Below are 21,858 nucleotides of genomic sequence, written 5' to 3'. Positions count from 1 at the left end.
TGAGTCTCGCTCTGTCACCCAGGCTGGAGTGCAGTGGCACAATGTGGGCTCACTGCAACCTCTGCCCTCTGGGTTCAGGTGATTCTCCTGCCTCAGCCTCCCGAGTAGCTGGGATTACAGGCACCCACCACCATGCCCAGCTAATTTTTGTATTTTTAGTGGAGACGGAGTTTCACCATATAGGCCAGGCTCGTCTTGAACTCCTGACCTCAAGCAATCTGCCCACCTCGGCTTCCCAAAGTTCTAGGATTAGAGGCGTGAGCCATTGCACCTGGCCATTAATACTGTTGTCTCCATTTTACAGATGAGGAAATTATAATGCAGAGAGGTGAAGTACATGATGGATCAGTATAGATTTTGAAGGACGTATTAGTGACATGAAGTGACTGATCTAGTTTCTTACACAGAGACAAAGACTGATTAAAGGTCATTTAAATTTGTACTTTCTCTTTATCACTTATTTATTCATAAAATAACTGTTGCCTGTGGTGAAGTGCTTCCTGCATCGCCATCTTACGTGAAAACTTGCCTGGAAAACCTTGAAATTTGTTGTAGAGGAATGTGGCATAAAATTTAGGTGTATTTGGGAGGCTGAGGCAGGAGGATCACTTGAATCCAGGAGTTTGAGAGCAGCCTGAGCAACATAGTGAGCCCCCACCTCTACAAAAACATTTTAAAATTAGCCAGGCATGGTGGCACACACCCACCTCTAGTCCCAGCTGCTTCGGAGGCAGAGATGGGAGGATCGCTTGAGCCCAGGAAGTCAAGGCTGCAGTAAGCTGTGTTCATGCCGTCACGCTCCAGCCTGGATGACAGAGCGTGACCCTGTCTCAAAAAAAAAAAAATTAGCTGTAATATTTAAATATTAATAACTATAGTTTGAAGGAGTAAAGAGTGGCTTTAAAAAAAAAAGTGACATAAACTAAATTAACACCACACACCTATGGTGTTAAGTGAACAGAATGGTAGAGTTTATAGCCCACAAATCAGAACAGTCTGAAAAGTTTGGGTCCTTATATTTGTTCATTGAGTGAACTCCATCAAAGAGACATTCAATCTCAATCTCTCTCCCTCTCTCTCTCCTTGCCTCCCTCTTTCCCTCTCTTTCTCCCTCTCTCTTCCTCCCTCACTCCCCCCACCACTCCTCTCAGTCTTATTCCAGCAGAGACCTATGGCTCATGACACATAGATAAGCGTTTCTCCTTTCTGTTGCCACAACTGTTCTCTGGTCTTGTGGTGATAACTTTTCTACGTTCAGAATTCCCAGAGTCAGGATATTTTTCTTCCCTAAAAGTATCATAAGGCAAGGACTAGATCTATTTTCAATTATCATTATATCCTCAGCATCTAATACATGGTTAATGCCCAGTAAATTCTATCTGTGGATCAGTTAGGGACTTTTTACATGTGATTGCTTTGTACCTTACCAAATCTAGCTTTGTTTTGATAAAGGTATAGGCCAAAGAAGTCCAATAGTAGAAGATAATGGTGAAGCATGGTTTAAAGTTCATTCTCTGCCATAAAGCTTTCCTTTTCTTTGTCCTGTTAGGAAGAATTCATCAGTGATGGGTTTTGATTAAAAGCCTTTTACAAAGAGGCTTTTAAAAGTAGAAATCAGTCTAGGGAAACACTGTTCAACCTTCAGAAGGAACAAAGGTAGAACAGGCGATAAGCAGTTTAAAGCCAGTGGTACAGTCTTGTATTCTTCTCTAAAGAACAACTGTTTCTTTAAAAGTACAAACTGGTTAAGCCTGTTTGGTTGTCCTCACAAGTGGATACAGGATGAATTTGTGGAGTTCCCCACCCCTCTGCTTCTCACTCTGAGTCAAGCTATTGTAAGGCAGATTCATTTAGTCAACAAATATTTATTAAATATCTGCTATGTGGCAGGTACCACTCTAAATACTAGAGTTGCAGTAGTGAGGAAAACAGACAAAAATCCTCTGCTCATGGAGCCATTCTCATTGGAGAATATAAATGATAAAATACATGATCATAAATAATTGGAAAAATTGAAGCAAGGCTGGTGAAGAAAGTTTGTGTACATGAGCCCCATTTCTCCTCCTTATCTGGAGCCTGCTAGTCAGGTATGAAGGTATTCCTCAGAGGTTACTCCTGGCTGGGATACATGCCTTCATAATGCAGTGAATGGTCTGTAGGCCAACATAGATTTGTAAAGATTCAAATCAAAACTTTGCATTTGTTGTGATTTTATAAAGGGAAATTATCAATATATTTTTCCAATGGAATTTTTAAAAATAGTAACATTTTCAAGATTTGATTAATTTATAATCCCATGAAATCTGAAGTAGGTTGAGATAGAGAATTACCTGCTAACTCCACTTCATTTGCAGCCAGTTAAAATGACATAAAAGTCAGTCATGGCGGTGCACAGTGGCTCACACCTGTGATCCCAGCACTGTGGGAGGCCAAGGCAGGTGGATCACCTGAGGTCAGGAGTTTAAGACCAGCCTGGCCAACATGGTGAAACCCCATCTCTACTAAAAATACAAAATTAGCCAGGTGTGGCGGCACATGCCTGTAATCCCAGCTACTCGGGAGGCTGAGGCAGGAAAGTCTCTTGAACCCAGGAGGCAGAGGCTGCAGTGAGCCAAGATTGCGTCATTGCACTCCAGCCTGGGCAACAAGAGCAAGACACCATCTCAAAAAAAAAAGTCAGTCATGATCACTGAGGTCTAAAAAAAAAAAAAGAGTCAGATAAAGATCATAATATCAGTTTTATTTTTGATAAAGCTCTACTGGAAAATGTGGCTTAGGTTTGGCCTAAAATCATGCCTCTCAATATTTTCCTCCAATGACTAGTCCTTGGAATCTGAAGAACAAACTTTCTTAACCCACAATAAGAGCTTTATATCCATCAAGCTCCAGTAGCAGGAAGACTGAGAGTGAGACCTATCTTGTCCCTAGAAATCAGGCGTAGGCTTGAGCTATTTGTGCTCACCACAAGGCAACAGAAGGGAAACAGGATACGCACGCACACACTCTGTGGCAGGCAGATCTGAGAAAGAGAACAGGAAGGACACACACTTTATTGTCAGTGTCCTCTTGCAAATTTGCCTTCAATCAGCTCGTGTTTCTTCACTTTAGGGGATAGTGAATAAGGGATGGAGAGAGACCAGATGTGTTCTGTGGATAGGGAGTGGGATGAAAAACTGATCTCCTTTATGAAAACTTGAGAATTTCTTGTTAAAGCAAATGCAAAGTGGCAAAAAATGATTAACGTATAATTCACATAAATAGCACATGTACCTTAGATGTCTTTTGATTTGTTAAAGTATTCCATTATTAGATAATGTCCATAATTTTTGTCTTTGGGAAGTGTTCCTAATTTTTAAATTAATGTTTTAAATCCATTTTGAGCCTGATGTATCGGTTGAAGTAAGCAGGTATTCACAGTGGTTATTCTTAGAGAGCAGCAGCAGCATTTAATTGCAGTAAACAGAGGCTAAACGGATGTGCCCATCATAAGCCATTTGGTAGTGTAACTAGAATACTACTACTTCCTAATTTTATATGAAAAATACTGAAGCTCAAAGAGTGTATTAGAATTACTGTGAGTAGAATTTTTTAGTTGAAGTTCTGTTAATGCAAGTAATACTGAATTCATTCACTATGTTATATGTTTCTCTACACCTTCGAAAAAAATAGAACTAACCAGCAATAAAAACTGAAGGAAACATTTTAAGGTTCCCTAAAATTTGGTACTTCTGTTTGAACTTATCATGGTACCAAATGCTAGATGTGTAAATTATCATGTAACAATCTTGAAAAAAAAATACTATACATGAAGATCTCAGCCAGTGTGTTATAGATGAGCTGTTATTTTCAGAAAGAGTTCTTTTTGTAGATGTTAAAACTATAGAATATTGTTTAAACAACATAGAAATAATAGAATCAGAATTATAGAGCTGAAAGTGTTCTTTTATAAAATTCTCTTGACCAAAGATGAATAACCTGTTTCAAACTTACCAGTCTAGTATCCAGAATCTACAAGTAACTCAAACAAATAAGAAAAAAACAATCCCATCAAAAAGTGAGGAAAGGGCATTAATAGACATTTCTGAAAAGAATATAAACATCCAACAAACATACGAAAAACTGCTCAACATCACTAATCATCAGGGAAATGCATATTAAAGCCACAATGAGATACCACCTTACACCTGCAAGAATGGCCGTAATTTTTTCTTTTCTTTTCTTTATTTTTTTGAGACAAATTCTCGCTCTGTCGCCCAGGCTGGAGTGCAATGGCGTGATCTTGGCTCACTACAACCTCCACCTCCTAGGTTTAAGCAATTCTCCTGCCTCAGCCTCCCAAGTAGCTGGGATTACAGGCGCGTGCCACCACACCTGGCAGGTTTTTGTATTTTTAGTGGAGACAGAGTTTCACCATGGTAGCCAGGCTAGTCTCAAACTCCTGATCTCAAGTGATCTGCTTACCTCGGCCTCCCAAAGTGCTGGGATTGCAGGTGTGAGCGAGCCACTGCACCCGGCCAAGAATGGCCATAATTAAGAAGTTCAAAAACAGTAAGTGGCCGGGCGCGGTGGCTCACGCCTGTAATCCCAGCACTTTGGGAGGCCAAGATGGGCGGATCACGAGGTCAGGAGATCGAGACTATCCTGGCTAACACAGTGAAACCCTGTCTCTACTAAAAATACAAAAAATTAGCTGGGCGTGGTGGCGGGCGCCTATAGTCCCAGCTACTCAGGAGGCTGAGGCAGGAGAATGGCGTGAACCCGGGAGGCGGAGCTTGCAGTGAGCCGAGATCACGCCACTGCACTCCAGCCTGGGAGACAGAGCAAGACGCCGTCTGAAAAAAAAAAAAACACAATAAGTAAAACAGTAGATGTTGGCTTGGATGTGGTGAAAAGGGAACACTTTTACACTGCTAGTGGGAATGTAAATTAGTACAACCTCTATGGAACACAGTATGGAGTTTCCTTAAAGAGCTAAAGGTAGAACTACCATTCGATCCAGCAATCCCACCACTGGGTATCTACCCAAAGGAAAAGAAGTCATTATATGAAAAAGACACACACACACACACGCATGTTTATAGCAGCACAATTTGCAATTGCAAAGATATGGAAACGACCTAACTGCCCATCAACCAACAAGTGAATAAAGAAAATGTGGAATATATGTACCTTGGAAGACTACTCAGCCATAAAAAGGAATGAAATAATGTCTTTTGCAGCAACTTAGATGGAGCTGGAGGCCATTATTCTAAGTGAAGTAACTCAGAAATAGAAAACCAAATAGCATATGTTGTCATTGATAAGTGGGAACTAAGCTGTGAAGACACAAAGGCATAAGAGTGATATAATGGACTTTGGGGACTCAAGGGGGGAAGGGTGAGAGGTAGGTGAGATAAAAGACTGCACATTGGGTACAGTGTACACTGCTCGGGTGTTGCATGCACCAATATCAGAAATCACTGAAGAACGTATCCATGTAACCAAAAATCACCTTTACCCCCAAAGCTATTGAAATAGAAAAAGTCATTTGTATTGTTTAAAAGATGAAAAGGAAAAAATGAAAATAAATAAATCTACAGGGAAAAAAGCTTCCAAAGCCATGGGGGAGCAGGTGGGGGGACTTATTAGTCTATCAAGGAGTACTGTGAACATGAAGGGCTTATCCAGTTGATAGCTGTCAGATTAGTGGGTTGGTATAAACCTGTTCCAGGAGGTAAGTTGTCAAATTACGTGACCACTTGAAATTTCTTTTGGTTAGCAAAAGGAGTAAACTAGAATTGAGATTATTTTACCAGGGCCAGAATGTATCTTAGCCTAAAAAATATTGCATTATTTTATGTAGTCCCCTCAAATTTAAGTATATAATGCATATGTGCTGTTTATTGATTAGCAGGTACCTAAGGAAACCATTTCTGGTACATATTGCTAGTTTATAATATACATGGTCCAAACCATTAAAATAATAAACAAGGAAAGTGTGAATTCTACAGACAGTGGGAAATTCAGCAAAAGAAATACTTCCAGTACCATCAATAAGTGATTTAACAAGCAGTGTACTTTTACCAACTTGTAGTTCATAACAGTTTTTCCCTTGAGTGTGAGAACATTTAAATTATGTTCAAATAATGGAAATCTTTTTCATTATTCTCAAAAACAGATTGTACCAATAAAATTGGCCAAGTATATAAATTTTCATTAATATGCTAAACATTGTGTTTTCCTCACAGGCTCCCATCTGGTGAAGAGTTCTTATCAGTGCCTTAGTAGTCATGTTTCAAATCTCACAGAGTCCTTTAGGGCTAACCCAGCTGCGAGAGTTGTGTATGTAGTTAGTTGTTTCATAGCCCTGTCTATCTATCACATTCTAATTGTTGAAAGGTTGTTGGACAGAGGCTATTTCTATTATCCCTTATCCAGTACGGATTCACATTTTCAACACCTCAACTGTGCTTTTTTTCTTTCCTCAACTCAGTTGTCAGAGTTTCTTCTCACTGTTCCTACAAATTATGCTCAGCATTGATGTCAAAGTGCTTGTCCTTCCAGCCTTCTGTTCTAGTGAGAAAGGTTCCACTCACAGTCCCATGGTCAGGGAAGCACTGATAGGCTTCTCTCTGCACTGATTTGAGGACCCTCATTTCACCAGTATGTGGCTAATCAGCAGTTCCTACAATTGAGTGATACAAGGGGCCGTCAATTATGTGTGGTGGCGCTTAGCCAAACTTCAGACTAACATGCTGCAGCATTTGGGCAAGACTGTGTGGGGCAAGTTGACCATAGGAAGATGAGAGGAACACAGCAGAAACACCATGAAAGTGGAATAAATGGGTCGTGAGTGAGAAGGAGAAAACAGGTAGTTTCTAGCACTGCCTGATTCCTGACAGATTTCCAAGTCCATTCCATGTTTATACCTAAATAAACACTTCTCCCAGTTTTCAATCAAAGGTGGTATCGGGGAATTCCTGTGCTAAAACCCAGGCATAACTCACAAGTTTAGTTTCCTGTGAAAAAAGACTGAGCTGAAATTAAAGAGAATTAGGTTCTAGCTTTATGCAAGTCACCTTTGGATCCTCTACCTCTAAAAATATTTTATATATATATATATATGTATGTAACAAAATTGTGATTAGTTCTAGTTTTCTCTCATTTTTATGTTTTAATTATCTTTCTCCTAATAAGAAATTTGTTGATTTTTATTTTAGATGTTAAGGACATGTTCACTTCCAGATCTCTCAAAGCTGTTCAGAACCCTTATGGATGTTCCCACCGTAGGAGATGTTCGTCAAGACAATCTTGAAATAGATGAAATTGAAGATGAAAACATTAAAGAAGGACCTTCTGATTCTGAAGACATGTAAGTATAATGTCATTAGTAAACAGCATTAAAAGAGTTTCTGAATTTATATGTAAAAAAGTGGAATAACTTACCTAGCTCTTTTTTTAAATCATTAACCTCTGCTTTTATGTCTTCTGTATATTATTTTTATTTATTTTAAGAGACAGGGTCTTACTCTGTCACCTAGCTGGAATGCAGTCTGGACACAGTGGCTATAATGTCATTAGTAAACAGCATTAAAACAGTTTCTGAATTTATATGTAAAAAATAGGGGATAACTTACCTAGCTCTTTTTTTAATCATTAACCTCTGCTTTTATGTCTTCTGTATATTATTTTTATCTATTTTAAGAGACAGGGTCTCACTCTATCACCTAGCTGGAGTGCAGGCTGGACACAGTGGCTCACACCTACAATCCCACCACATTGGGAGGCCAAGGCAGGAGAAATGCTTGAACCCAGTAGTTTGAAACCAGCCTGGGCAACATAGTGAGACACCATCTCTACAAAAAAAAATTTATTTTTTCTTTTGAGATGGACCCTTGCTCTGTCACCCAGTCTGGAGTGCAGTGGCATGATCTTGGCTCACTGCAACCTCTGCCTCCCAAGTTCAAGCAGTTCTCCTCCTCAGCCTCCTGAGTAGCTGAGATTACTTGCCACCACGCCTGGCTAATTTTTGTATTTTTGGTAGAGACGGGGTTTCACCATGTTGGTCAGGCTGGTCTCAAACTCCTGACCTCAAGCGATCTGCCCACCTTGGGCTCCCAAAGTGCTAGGATTACAGGCATGAGCTACCACGCCTAGCCAAAAAAATTTTTTAAATAGCCAGGTTTGTTTCCACATGCCTTGTAGGTAGTCTCAGCTACTCAGGAGGCTGAGGTGGAAAAATCACTTGAGCCCAAGAGTTTGAGGCAGCAGTGAGCCATGATCATGCCACTGCGCTCCAGCCTGAGCAACAGAGTGAGACCCTGTCTCAAAAATGAAAAATAAATAAGCTGGAGTGCACTGGCATGATGATAGCTCACTGCAGCCTCCAACTACTGGGCTCAAGCAATCTTCCCACCTCACTCTCCCAAATAGCTAGGATTACAGGTGTGAGCTGCTGGGACTGGCCAAGTTAATTTATTATTGCAGAAAAATAAATTTATAAATAGTATGCGCCTAAGCGCATACTGTATTTATAAGTCTGTAGTAGTGTATAGTAATGTCCTATGGTAAGTACCCTATAAAGTTTACCATTTTGTATCTTTTATACAATGTTTTCACTGTACCTTTTCTATGTTTAGATATATTTAGAATAGACAGATAGCATTGTGTTACAGTTGCTTCCAGTATTGAGTACAGTCATATGCTGTACAGGTTTGTAGCTTAGGAGTAACAGGCTCTACTATATAGCCTAGGTATGTAGTTAGCTATACTGACTAGGTTTGTGTAAGCACATTCTATGATGTTAGCACAATAATGAAATTGGCTATAACAATGCATTTCTCAGAATGCTTCCTGTTGTTAAGCAATTCATGACTGTGCTCTACAGTTTCCCAGGAGAATGACCAGAAAGCTCCACATCTACCTCCTGCCATGTATGATTTCAAAGCCATGGCAATGGGGAGTTAGCAGGTAGACCAGTTTTGTTCGTGGGTGTGTGTGCACATGTGTCAGTGCACACATGTTTTCTGCATGTAATTGAATTGTTTTCACAAAATTGCTTTCTTTGTGATTCATGGGGAATCCTGAATCTAGGAGGGAAATTCAACAAGCAGTACCTCTGAGAGCTGTGAGGAGTGATAGCCCCTTAGATTGTGCACATGTACCCTAAAACTTAAAGTATAATTAAAAAAAAATTTTTTTCCATAAAAAAAAAAAGGAACCTTCCTTTACCTTGTTCAGTGTTGGTCAGCCCTCTTAACCCCCTCAGACAAATGTTACATATTTTTGGGGGTAATAAAACCAGAGTTTCCTAGAGTAAGGTGAGAAGGTACAGTGTGTTCAAATCACCTGGAGAAGAAGTTATAAAATATTAGAATTTTTATAATCTATTTTGTAATTTCTTTGAACTTGTTTCTGCTTTTTACTTTCACCTTTGGAAAGAACTTGTATTTTGATCTGATTAAAAGTATTATTATCACTCTCATAATGTTTTCTTCTGTAATGAGTTACATAGGATCGACGCCGCTGGCACATTTTATTTTCTGGTTTTTGGTTCTTTTTTAAGCCTTGCCCTGGCTTCGTAAGTTTCTGGTGAAACTTCATTTTTAAAAGATTGCCTTTTTCATTTTTCCTAGAGTTCTGTAGATTTTTACTAATGACCTCACAATCTAGAAGAAAAGTTACCTTTTTACTTTTGTTTCTTCTACTTGACTGTGGTCATTAAATACTGAAATATTGTGTTTTTATTAATCCTATTGGAGAACGTAACAACATTCAGGATTTTTATTGTTGACAAAACTGCTAACTAAAATTTTTTTCCCAAAAATTTTATGAAATCATTTATTTTTATCTGAATGAACTACAGCTTATTTGTGGCTTGTGTTCTTTAATTTTTTTCTTTCTTCTAAGCTGCTAAGTTTGTGTTATGCTTGTGTTCTTTTAATGAACAATTGATGACAGGATTTTATTTTAAAACTTAAGTTAGAAGCCTTTAGTATTAATTGAAAAATTTGAAAACCAAGTTGTTTTTAAAGTACGTTATTTCATATTGTTATAGGGATATTTCACTTGATGTTTGTCTTTTGGAAAATTATTTTTTTTTTTGGTCTAAACTTTAGTTAAGGGTTTATAAGAAAGCCAACTAAAAACTGAATTCAAGACCAGATTTTTTTAAGTACCTTAAAGTTTTTTGGTGCTCATTTAGTAAAAGACCTTAATCTTCTCATACTTTCTTACGGTGGCAAGCTTAGCTGCCTCAATTGAATACCATCTGCAGAGGGCATTAATTCCTCTAGGTCAGCCACTAGATGATTTTATGAACAGGTCAATATTTACTCATTGTAGTAATGGTACATAGCAGGTGTGCATGCTACGTTGATCTTTTTTTTATAATAAAATTTTTTTGGGAGATAGGGTCTCACTCTGTCGCCCTGGCTACAGTACAGTGCTACAATCATAGCTCACAGCAGCCTTGGACTCCTGGGCTCAAGCATTCCTCCTGCCTCAGACTCCCTAGTAGCTAGGAATACAGGCTCGTGCCACCAGGCCTAGCTAAGTTTTTTGCAATTTTTTTTCTAGCGAGGTCTCGCTACGTTGCCCAGGCTGGTCTCAAACTCCTGGCCTCAAGCAATCTTCTTGCCTCAGCCTCCCAAAGGGCTGGGATTACAGGCATGAGCTACTGCACCCAGCCTAAATTAGTCTTGTAACTGTATTAAGTTAAATGCTACTAGTGGGATGATTCAAGAGATTAGACACTATTTTCTCATTCTAATTAGATGCTTTGCTTTTCTATAGCGCCTACAAGTCAAATTATAGGAGTTTGTACGTATAAGTACAAAATAAAGATATTTCTACATAAAAAGATTATTTACTCTTTCCATTAATGGAAATTATATTGACAGTCTTGCACAATAGTGTTTATATTTTAGTTCTTCAGTAAATATTTGATTTGAATCTAAACTTTTAGAAAGGCCTTAATTAGCCCTTGTGTCCTGTTAAGCATTGCCTTCCTGATAGATGAAATCCTCGGCTTCAGTACATAATCTCTTTTAGAAGTCTTCAGACATCTAAAACATCAATTAACTCCTTTAGTCTACAGACTTTTCCATTTACATTCCATGTTAGGAGAAAGAAGCAAATCATAAGAGGAACAAAATTTTTCTGAGTATGTTTCTCAGATATTACAGAAGTGGTCAAAGACCTAGATTTCAGTGCTTTGTCATTTACTGACTATGTGGCCTTGACCAAGTCATTTAAACACTTTGGTTCATAGTTTTCATGTCTCTAAAGTGATTTTCTGTGGATAAAATTTGAGTAATAGGATAAAACTGTTTAAAAAACAAAAGTTCTATATAAATGTAAGGTATTATTTGTATAAGTTATTTCATTCCAGCATCTGTAATCCCATGAAAATAGAATTAATATTCTGACCAATACTTTGGAAACAAAATTCTCCAGTGAAGAATTATGATGGTTGGTATAGGCTAGTTACACAGAAAATCTATTTATTATGTATTTTAGAATATTTTTAAGAATAAGCATCTAAAGATAAGATTTCTGGTGACCATTTTATTCACTGGGTCATCCTGTTAACATGAATATAAAATTTCCTAAGTATTTCTATTTCTAAAAGTTCAAATGTCCAATGGGCATTTATATGGAAAGCCTTTTGTATAGTGTCTAGCTATTAGCCACATGGATATTTTGAAAATTATAAAATTCCATAAAAGAGAAAATAATTTACTATTATTTGTTTTAGAAAAACTTCTATAGTCTGGCCTCTTAAAATATCAAAACATCGTTTCAGAATTTAAGCAGTGAGTAACATTGATAGTTATGTGATTCTCTTTGGCAAGTTGGGATCATTTTAAACAAATCATCTTCTGGCTTATATATTCCAGAATATGTGTTGTGTGATATATTTATCAGTTGTATTCATCCTCAACTTACTGGTGAAAAACAATGTAGGTTTTTTCCAGATTTTTTGTTATCTACTATTAGGATTTTTTAAGAAGTGGCTACATATTAAGTAGAAGTAAAATTTCAGCATCAGATAGTTTTAGTTGTTTAACTTGGTAAATTTCAGTATGTTTGAAACTTTTAGTTGTACTTTTTAAATTTCAGTGTGTTTGAAGAAACTGACACAGATTTACAAGAGCTGCAGGCCTCGATGGAACAGTTACTTAGGGAACAACCTGGTGAAGAATACAGTGAAGAAGAAGAGTCAGTCTTAAAGAACAGTGATGTGGAGCCAACTGCAAATGGGACAGATGTGGCAGATGAAGATGACAATCCCAGCAGTGAAAGTGCCCTGAACGAAGAATGGCACTCAGGTGCATGATCAGAGTTTTGGACCTTTTTCTTTTTCAGTTTACAAATATTTCAAGTAGAGTATATTTTTCTAATCTCTGCTATGAACCATTTCCAACTTTAAATACAACTGAAGCATGCCTCTGGGTCTCTCCCCTTTTTTCATTCTTTTTCTTTTCATACAAATGTGTGATTTTCCATTTTTTAATTAAATTTTTTATTTATTTCTTATTATGTCAATGCTTTTTTGAAGCATTTTTATTCTAATCTCCATTTCTTGACTGATTTTTCCAGTAATAAAGATAATAACATTGTTTTCTTGGCATTCTATATTTTAGAAAGAGCTTTTGCATATATTAATCAGCAGGGTTAACACTGAAAGCAGTTTTTAAAGTACTAAAAACTCTTTTCGTAAATTTGGAAACTTTCTCTTTCATAACATTACCCCTCAGATGCATAGAAAGTGTGTCTGTTTCAATAACTATATTATATTAATTTAGGAAGAAAAGCTAATGTGAAAAGACTAAGTAATTTTTTTCAAAGTATCTTGAGCATGTACATAACAAAACATATTGGCCATTTATACTTTCTAGGTGCTTTCCTGAAATGTAATGATGTATGTCTTAGGTTGTCTACCTTCTGCAGGCTTTTCCATGGTATGGCCCACGTTTATCACCAGCTATTGAAAATACTAGTTAGGGTGGCTGGAGAGTTGATACCTGCAGTCAGCCTGCCAGTGACTCTTAGTGTCTGTTTCTGACTTATTCTTCCTGTCTCTGTCTTCCAACCCCCAATAATATTTCCACCAGGGATGCATCATTTTTACTCCCAGTATTCTGTAGAGAAGGAGTCAGGATGCTGTCTTCCCACAAATAGTACTCAGTAACAAACCAATTGCATTTTAGTTGGGCAGTGCTCCCACCCACCCTCCAGATCCCTTCCAGTTAAAACCCTTCCCTCTTCCCTCCATGTGTTTCTCAGTTTCCCGTTTTGTTTGTTGGATTGTTCCACTGCCCCTCCTCCTCACCCTATCACCCTTGGATCGTAATGTAAAATTCTTTTACCATGTCAAGAAATTATTAAAAATACAGGTACTTTGACCTCTTTCTAAAGCTGCAAAAAAAAAAAAAAAAAAAAAGAAAATACTAGTTAGGGTTAGCTGCTTCAAAGCAAAACATGGAGGTGTGCTTTTTCCACTTTTTTTTTTTCATTTAAGTAACATCTCTAGGAGTGTTTTGATTCCAACCTGATTTATTTTTTATATCTATAAAGGAAAAGTAACATTCTTGTTTAGACAGATTTATACATTTTTTTTTACCAAATAAAGGACAAATATTAAAATGACAAAAAACTGTTTATAATGAAAGTAGAAGTAGTCTATTTCAATGGCATTATTCATTTGTCATAGAATTTTAGTCTATTAGGGTATGAGTTATTTTATTCAGTCTTTTTTAATCAAAATATCTATTTTAATTTTGTTTTTTAGATAACAGTGATGGTGAAACTGCTAGTGAATGTGAATACGATAGTGTCTTTAACCATTTAGAGGAACTGAGACTTCATCTGGAGCAGGAAATGGGCTTTGAAAAATTCTTTGAGGTTTATGAGAAAATAAAGGTAAGTGAAAAGTCAATTAAAACACTTAAAATGTGCCATGTTTGAAGGTTAAAGAAATGTTGTTAATCTGTATTGGTCATTAGATTTATTATAAATAAAAAGTGAAGTCTACAATTAGAGAAAGTTATTCAAATATTAATTTAAATTTGGAAATTTGGTATAGGCTATTCATGAAGATGAAGATGAAAATATTGAAATTTGTTCAAAAATAGTTCAAAATATTTTGGGAAATGAACATCAGCATCTTTATGCCAAGATTCTTCATTTAGTCATGGCAGATGGAGCCTACCAAGAAGGTAAGATTTCCTCACATGTCTGTATAATTTTCAGTAAATGTGAGAAAAACAAGATGATACATGTATATGAATCAGCTTACATCACACCCATTTTGTGAAATCTACTTGGGAACTATATAACTTTTAAGCAATAATAAAATTAACTTTGTCATGTACTTTTACTGATCTGTCACATACTTTTACTGACTTAAGTCCTTTAAGTCCATATTTTTAATTTAATTTACAAGTAACCTTTGAATGAGATTTTTAAAAATCTTACTAGATAGATTTTTGGACAGCTCTAGCAATTAGAATAATTCTAGCCAGGTGCTGTTGCTCATGCTTGTGATTCCAGCTACTTGGGAGGCTTAAGTGGGAGCATGGCTTGAGGCCAGGAGTTTGAGACCAGCCTGGACAATATAGTGAAACCCTATCTCTACACACAAAAAAATTTTTAATTAGCTAGGCATGGTGGTGGGCACCTGTAGTCCCAGCTACTCAGGGGACTGAGGTGGGAGGATTGCTTGAGCCCAGGACTTTGAAGCTGCAGTGAGCTGTGATTGTGCTACTGCACTCAGCCTTGGTGACAGAGCCAGACCCTGTCTCAAAAAAAAATAAAAAATAAAAAATTATAAATTAGAATAATTCATTTTTTTTGTTTGTTTTTTTTGAAACAGAGCCTTGTTGCCCAGGCTGGAGTGCAGTGCTGTGATCTCGGCTCATTGCAGCCTCCACCCCCTGGGCTCAAGTGATTCTCCTGCCTCAGCCTCCCAAATAGCTGGGATTATAGGTGTGCGCCACCACACCTGACTAATTTTTGTATTTTTAGTAGAGACAGGGTTTCACCATGTTGGCCAGGCTGGTCTTGAACTCCTGACCTCTGATGATCCACCCACCTCAGCCTCCGAAAGTGCTGGGATTACAAATGTGAGCCACCGTGCCTGGCCCTAGAATAGTTCTTATCAAGGATGTAGTATTAAATGTTTGTTGTGTGTGTGAGATGGAGTCTTGCTCTGTTGTCCAGGCTGGAGTACAGTGGCACAGTTTCGGCTCACTGCAGCCTCTGCCTCCTGGGTTCAAGTGATTCTCCTGCCTCAGCCTCCTGAGTAGCTTGGCCTACAGGTGCTACCACGCCTGGCCAATTTTTGTATTTTTAGTAGAGATGGGGTCTCACCATGTTGGCCAGGCTGGCCTCGAACTCCTGACCTCAAATGATTCACCCCTCCTTGGCCTCCCAAAGTGCTGGGATTACAGGCGTGAGCCACTGCACCTGGCAAAACTTTTAGACACAAAAAGCAATATGTAAAATTTTGAACAAGAATTCATTTCTAGATTATTTGCCCAAACATTAATTTTATTACTTTAAATGTTTAATTCATAGACTAAAATTGAGGGTTTTAAATGTTGATGCTTAATTTTAGCAATAAAAATGTTTATAAAATGTATTTGTATTCCATACAAAATGTTTGCATATTCATATAAAAAAGTCTAAGATTGCATTTAAATATATATATGTATATAGTAAGAGAGAAAATTAAGTTTTAAAAAAAGTTTGGGGAAGTCAACAAATTGGACAAATGAGCACAAGCAGTATAACATGAAGCCAGGAATGAAGAATACAAACTTCATGTTCAAAAGGTTTCCACATTTTCTAAAAACAGGAAACAAATTTGGTGCTGGTCTTTCTCACAAAGCAGAAAACCTAATTAATTACATGAGTCACAGTATTCATGAGACAAAACATTTTAGTTGCTCAGAGGACAGCTATTTTTGGTATTGAAACCAAAGGAATAATTTTCCCATGATCTTTAAAAAGAGGGCACTATCATACAGTGTTCCTCAAACTTGAATAACGTGGATCCCTTTAAGGATCAAAAAATATTTTTTTCAGGCACAAGAATCCAAGGGTCTATAAACCCCAGTAAAAAAAAAAAAAAAACTCAAGTCTTAGTGGTAGAAAATTTCTGTCAGTTGTGAATTATTACTGTAAAACAGATGTATTTTTCTAAATATTAAAAAATTTTATCAAAATGAAAATATAAAAGGTAAACATTTTCTGGTACTTCTGGATTTCTTATTTTATTGAGACCTTGGACTTCATTTTACAAAACAGCGCTGTAATGGAATGAAAAGTATCCTCAGTAATTTTTACAATATTTAGATTTCATGAGGCTGTTTCTCATATGTCATGCTGTAAGTTAATGGCACGAAGCCAGAGGATGATTCCATTTCAGTAATTCTGTAGAGTGTATCAAACCAATTCTATTCATATTCAGACTATTCCACCTCCAGGCGGTTCTCCTTAAGTATTGTTTCAATAGAGCTTTTCATAAGTAATCAGCAACAATGTGCTTGGGGTTCAGTTTTGCTCAACAAGTATCTGGAGAGCTTTTAGTTTGCCTTGCCCCTTAAGTGGAGAACTGTAACAATCAACTTATTCACAAGGTAGAATTGACATCCTCTTGACAACTGAGCGGCTTCAAAAGGATATACGCCTACACAGAAGGCCATTTCCCCTGCAAAGGACCAAGAATCAGGCTAGGTTAATACACCACTCAGGAAGCAATATCAGATTTTCTCTATACACAAATGAAAAGGGAAAGAGAACCCCAGAGTTCTGTATCATAAAGCCTGACAGTAATTCCTTCAGCCTAGAAAAAATGTAAAGCAATTGAAGATGCCTACCCTGGCAATCTTTTCTAAAACTCTTAGTACATACCATTACAGCAGGTGTAGCTTAAAAAAAAAATTTAGTACAGCCCATAACATATTATAACTTACTATTATAGCTACTAAAGAAACTGGTTATAAAATGGATATTGAATTATGTGGATGACTTGCTGTTTTGTATTGTTAATCATGAGAGTTAAATGAAATGACTGGATTTCGATTTCATATTCATTGATTCAGAATAAATGTTTTGCAGTCCTTCTTATTGGAAGTCAGTAGAGCCCATATATAGCTGTTCTTTTTGATTTGGGGAGTTTTTTGTTGGTTTTTTTTTTTATTATTATTTCTATGGAGACAGGGCCTTGCTCTTTCACCCAGGTTGGAGTGCAGTGGCATGATCTCAACTCACTGCAACCTCCTCCTCCTGGGCTCAAGCAGTCCTCCCACTTTAGCCTCCTGACTAACTGCTACTACTGGTGTGAGCTACCATTCCTGACTCATTTTTGTATTTTTTTGGTAGAGATGGCATTTCGCCATGTTGATCTCAAACTCCTGGCCTGAAGCTGTCCTCCCACCTCAGCCTCCCAAAGTGCTAGGATTACAGGTGTGACCCACCGCACCCAGCCTACCTGTCTTACAGATAGTTGTCCAGACAGCTATCTTTTAGGCCACGTCTAGGAGATGATAAAGCCATGTCATCTGCATATGGTACTTAACACACTTTTATTCTCTGTGTTGGGGAAAAGGGAGAGTAAAGAAGGGAAGGGGTAAGCAAAATTTTATCTCGCTCACCCGAAAGTGACATCAAGTCATTAAGGTACAAGTTAAAAAGAAGATTGTCAAAAACACATTTCTGTTTTATTTCACTGGAAATTATATGAGTCCTGAAAAGACAGCCTCAGCTATTTAACTCTCCTGATACTGTTATGGTGCAGGTTTGGTAAGCGTCAATATCTTCAGCCATTGATAAAGTTAATGCTTTTTTGTCCATAGTTAGATACTATCCAGAGTCAGAAGTCAAATAGAGCTAATAAAATGTGTAAGCGATTTGATAGTATTCCTAATAAATTCTTCCACAAGGAGAGAAGGAGTATAGCAGCTATGGCCAGTGGCAAACTGGCAGAGGCTACCATGTTCTCACATTGAGTATTAGCATTAGCAGCCCAAGTTTATAGATTCTTTTTTTTTTTTTTTTTTTTGAGATGGAGTCAGGCTGGAGTACAGTGGCATGATCTCGGCTCACTGCAACCTCCGCCTCCCAGGTTCAAGCAATTCTCCTGTCTCACCCTCCCAAGTACCTGGGATTACAGGCATGTGCCACCACACCCAGCTAATTTTTGTATTTTTAGTAGAGACAGGGTTTCACCATGTTGGCCAGGCTGGTCTCAAACTCCTGACCTCAGGTGATCTGTCTGCCTCGGTCTCCCAAAGTGCTGGAATTACAGGCATGAGCCACTACGCCTGGCCATTATAGATTCTTAAGGAGACACATACCTTCTCTTCATATTCATTTTAGGTGGAATATTGGGCTGTGTTTATGTAATGAAATTTTATACATCAGCTAAAATGAGTGAGTTAAATTCCATCTATCAATGTGGATAAGCCCCACAAACACGATAAGTTGAATACATAGAATATTACACCATTTATATAGTGTTTCTAAACAATTTTATTTAGATGTCCATGTACGTAATAAAAATAAAAGCAAAAACCCGTGAGCGGGAAGAATACACATCAATTTCAGACTACTGAAAATGCCCTTGGGGAAGAAGAGAAGGCAATAAGATTGAGAAAGGGTACTCTGCATCTGTAATATGCTTTTACTTAAATAATCCAGACCACTATGGCCAAAAGTTAGCTTTTGTTAATTCTACATATTATGGATATGTGTGTTCATTACTTTCCTGATTATTTGAAAAGTAAGTAAATTATAGTACAGAGTGATGTGTTACCTTGGAAGCAATAAAATGTATGTAAGTTGTAAAGTAATGATCCAACTACACTGATGGTGACAGGATAGGTCTTCCTAGGGGAGAGGACATCAAAGTTGGATTCTGAAAGACGAATGGGAATTTAATGCAAATAAGTACTCATACATGGAAGGATGCAAAATGTATTAGGGGAACTATAAGCAATTCAGTGTTCCTAAAGCATAAATTATAGGGGCAGTTGAGGAAGGTGGGGAATGAAATTTGCTAAGATGAGAAATATTTAAAAGGCCAGATCATGAAGGGCTTTGTAATCCACGTTAAGGAGTGTGGATTCCATTTTGAGGCAGCAGGGAGCTAACGAATGTTTTAAGCAGTGCAGTGATTTGACATGACCCTTGGATTTTAATGAAAGATCACTTTTGCTAGAATGTGGAAGATAGTGTTTGCATATAAGATTAAGTTAACCAATCTGTTTAATTCACTTGATTATAATCTTTAGAATTAAAAAAAATTGAAAATAACAAAAATGTCTATAAATAGCAATGGTTAATTATGTCATATCCATTAAACAGAATACTGTGCAGACATTGAAGTCAACATAGAATATATCCATGATTTATTCTTTAACATTTTATTGTCAAATTTTTATCATACTGAAAATTTGAAAGAACTTTACAGTGATCACCCATGCATCCACCACCTAGATTCTAACATTAACATTTTCTAATCTTACATTATCACTTATGTATCCACCTTTCCATTCACTAGGGTGTTTTCAGTGGAAAACCTATGTTTCAAAACTGCATTTTAGTGTAATTTTTAAAAGATATTTGTGTATGCATAGGAAAGCATTGTGGGAGGATTTATATAAAGTTAACATTGGTTATCTTTTCGCTTATAGATGATTTTTGCTTCCCATTCTATTCTTCATTGTATTGTCTGAATGTTTTACAATGAAAGTGTGATAAAATAATTAAAAAGTGTGTTTAAAACTACATTAAAGCTCTTTTCCTTTAGCATGAACAAGAATGTTTTTTTTTTAAAGTAGATACAGCTTGATTTGAAATGAAGTCAATTTTTTTTTCTTTTTTCTACAGATAATGATGAATAATCCTCAAAATGTTTTTTAATCCTCAACTATATGAAAGCATTTGAATTTGGCTTATCAGAATAACAAGCTTCAGTGGGAAATACAGCAATTATTTATTTAAAAAATCAGATTTAAGATGGGCTTGCTTATTGTGTGAAAAAGATGGAGAAACATGCCATTTTTCAATGAAGATTCTAATATTTTATCTATTTTATTTTGTTCATTGAATTCCATGCTTAAATCTTGTAAAATATATACTTTATTAAATCATCCAACCAAAGCATAGGAAACATTGACCCAGAACCTGACTTAATGGTTTTGAAGATTTACTATGCAATAGGGTAAGTTTGAGTTTCAGCAAATGTCTTTAGGTTGAAGGAATTACCTATGTCATGAAGGACCTGTCTGTGGTTTTTCAATGGAGTCTTTAAGCGTGATCTTTTTTCTGTCTACTACTTGTTTTCATTCTGGCCAGCAGTTCTACATTAAATCACCTTGTCAAGGGCTCTGTTTAGATCTATACATTTTGAAGATGAAATTTTTAGCCTTAAAGTTTATATTCTCAAGTCCTTTTACAAGTGTGTCTCCTGAACTAGCACACAGGCTATAGAAACAGTCTTAGAAATCATTGAAAGATTTGATTATGAAAGAATAGCAAAATTATATTTCCTGACATATAAAAAGTTGGTTTAATGCCTTTATTTCTCTTTAAGGACCAGAACCAGGAATACTATATCGAAAAATTAGTCTGTGGATTTAACATTGACCTAGTATATAGCTTAAAGTTGCTCTTTTGGTTTTTGACTTCCTCCATTCATAAGCTTCAAGGACACTAAGATGTTAAAAAGGAGGAAATAATTATTTTTATTTTGACACTGTGACAGTTTTGGTAACTAGGATCCTAGGGAGGGAAATGTTTGCCTGTTGAACTTCTTTCCGTTATGAGAGGATTTAGTTAGGTCATTAAGATGATGATCACACAGCTTCAATCACAATATGCCAAGTATAACCTGGTTTCGTTAGAGGTGTCTACAGTCCAGATGTTCTTCGTAATAAAAGCAAAGTTTTTGAACCTCTGAGTACAAAGCAGGCTGGTTGGCATAATATGTAATTTGAAAAATAAAATCTTATCTTGCAGCACTATCAGTATGTTGAATTTATTATGTATATTATTTCTAATATCCAAAACTAAATACTTGATTTTTTAATGTGTGTTTATTTTCTGATATTGCTATTAAATTTTTATTATCTACCTAAAGTATATCATTGTCTTTTATTTATTATTTTACTTTTTTCAATAGAAAGCCTTTACATCAAGCTGATAATACTTTTGTTGGTTTTGTACCTGATGATTTCTTTCTTCGTAATGGAAGAAAATGAATTCTGTACTTTAATTCTTTACAATCCTGAAAGATGGGCATGATTTTGAGGAGGTTATGTGTTAATTCTTAAACTATTACAACTATTAGAAAAGGGTATAATATGGTAGAAAAAAATTGTTTTAGCCATATTTCAAAAGATGTTATATGTGCAGGAATAAGGATGATCAATAGGATTTGTGCTGTCTCCAGTCGATTAGCAGTGTGTGACTCTGGAGTGTTGTTATGGAAAGATTATGCCAGTGAAGAAAAGGGCTTTTTCAGTAAGGTCTGTTGTAAGTGTTGGAATTGACATGTGGAAGCATCTGTAGATTCATAAATGTTAGCATTAAATGGGCTATCGGGGTAATTTTGTCTTTTCTCCATTTAACATGCAAGGATATTGAGTTGAACATGAAATTAAGTCATTTGTGTAAAGGGTCAGGGTCAGAGCAGTTTCTAGGTCTTACACTGTTATTAGTTGCACATTCTTATCTCCCCCAGAGAATCAAAAAGAATAAATTTGATAGGAATTTGGGAGGCCGAGGCAGATGAATCATGAGGTCAGGAGTTCAAGACCAGCCTGGCCAAGATGGTGAAACCACATCTCTACTAAAAATACAAAAATT

General features: G+C 36.7%; 1 protein-coding gene across 7 annotated transcripts in view; it reads left to right on the top strand.

Annotated features, from left to right (window-relative positions):
* Positions 1-21,132, top strand: part of NEK1 (NIMA related kinase 1) — a 220,009-nt gene extending 198,877 nt beyond the window's left edge. For all 7 annotated transcript variants that reach the window (XM_003257955.4, XM_012508232.2, XM_030816320.1 and 4 more), the window contains 5 exons: positions 7,200-7,351; positions 12,103-12,311; positions 13,775-13,905; positions 14,069-14,201; positions 19,879-21,132. In XM_003257955.4, coding sequence (XP_003258003.2) covers positions 7,200-7,351; positions 12,103-12,311; positions 13,775-13,905; positions 14,069-14,201; positions 19,879-19,892 — 639 coding nt within the window. In that variant the 3' untranslated portion in view covers positions 19,893-21,132. The remainder of the gene's footprint in view (positions 1-7,199; positions 7,352-12,102; positions 12,312-13,774; positions 13,906-14,068; positions 14,202-19,878) is intronic.
* The last annotated feature ends 726 nt before the right edge of the window (positions 21,133-21,858 follow it).

Source organism: Nomascus leucogenys, chromosome 7b (genome assembly GCF_006542625.1).
Source record: "Nomascus leucogenys isolate Asia chromosome 7b, Asia_NLE_v1, whole genome shotgun sequence".
NCBI lineage: Eukaryota > Metazoa > Chordata > Mammalia > Primates > Hylobatidae > Nomascus > Nomascus leucogenys.
This window is presented reverse-complemented; position numbering and strand designations above follow the sequence as displayed.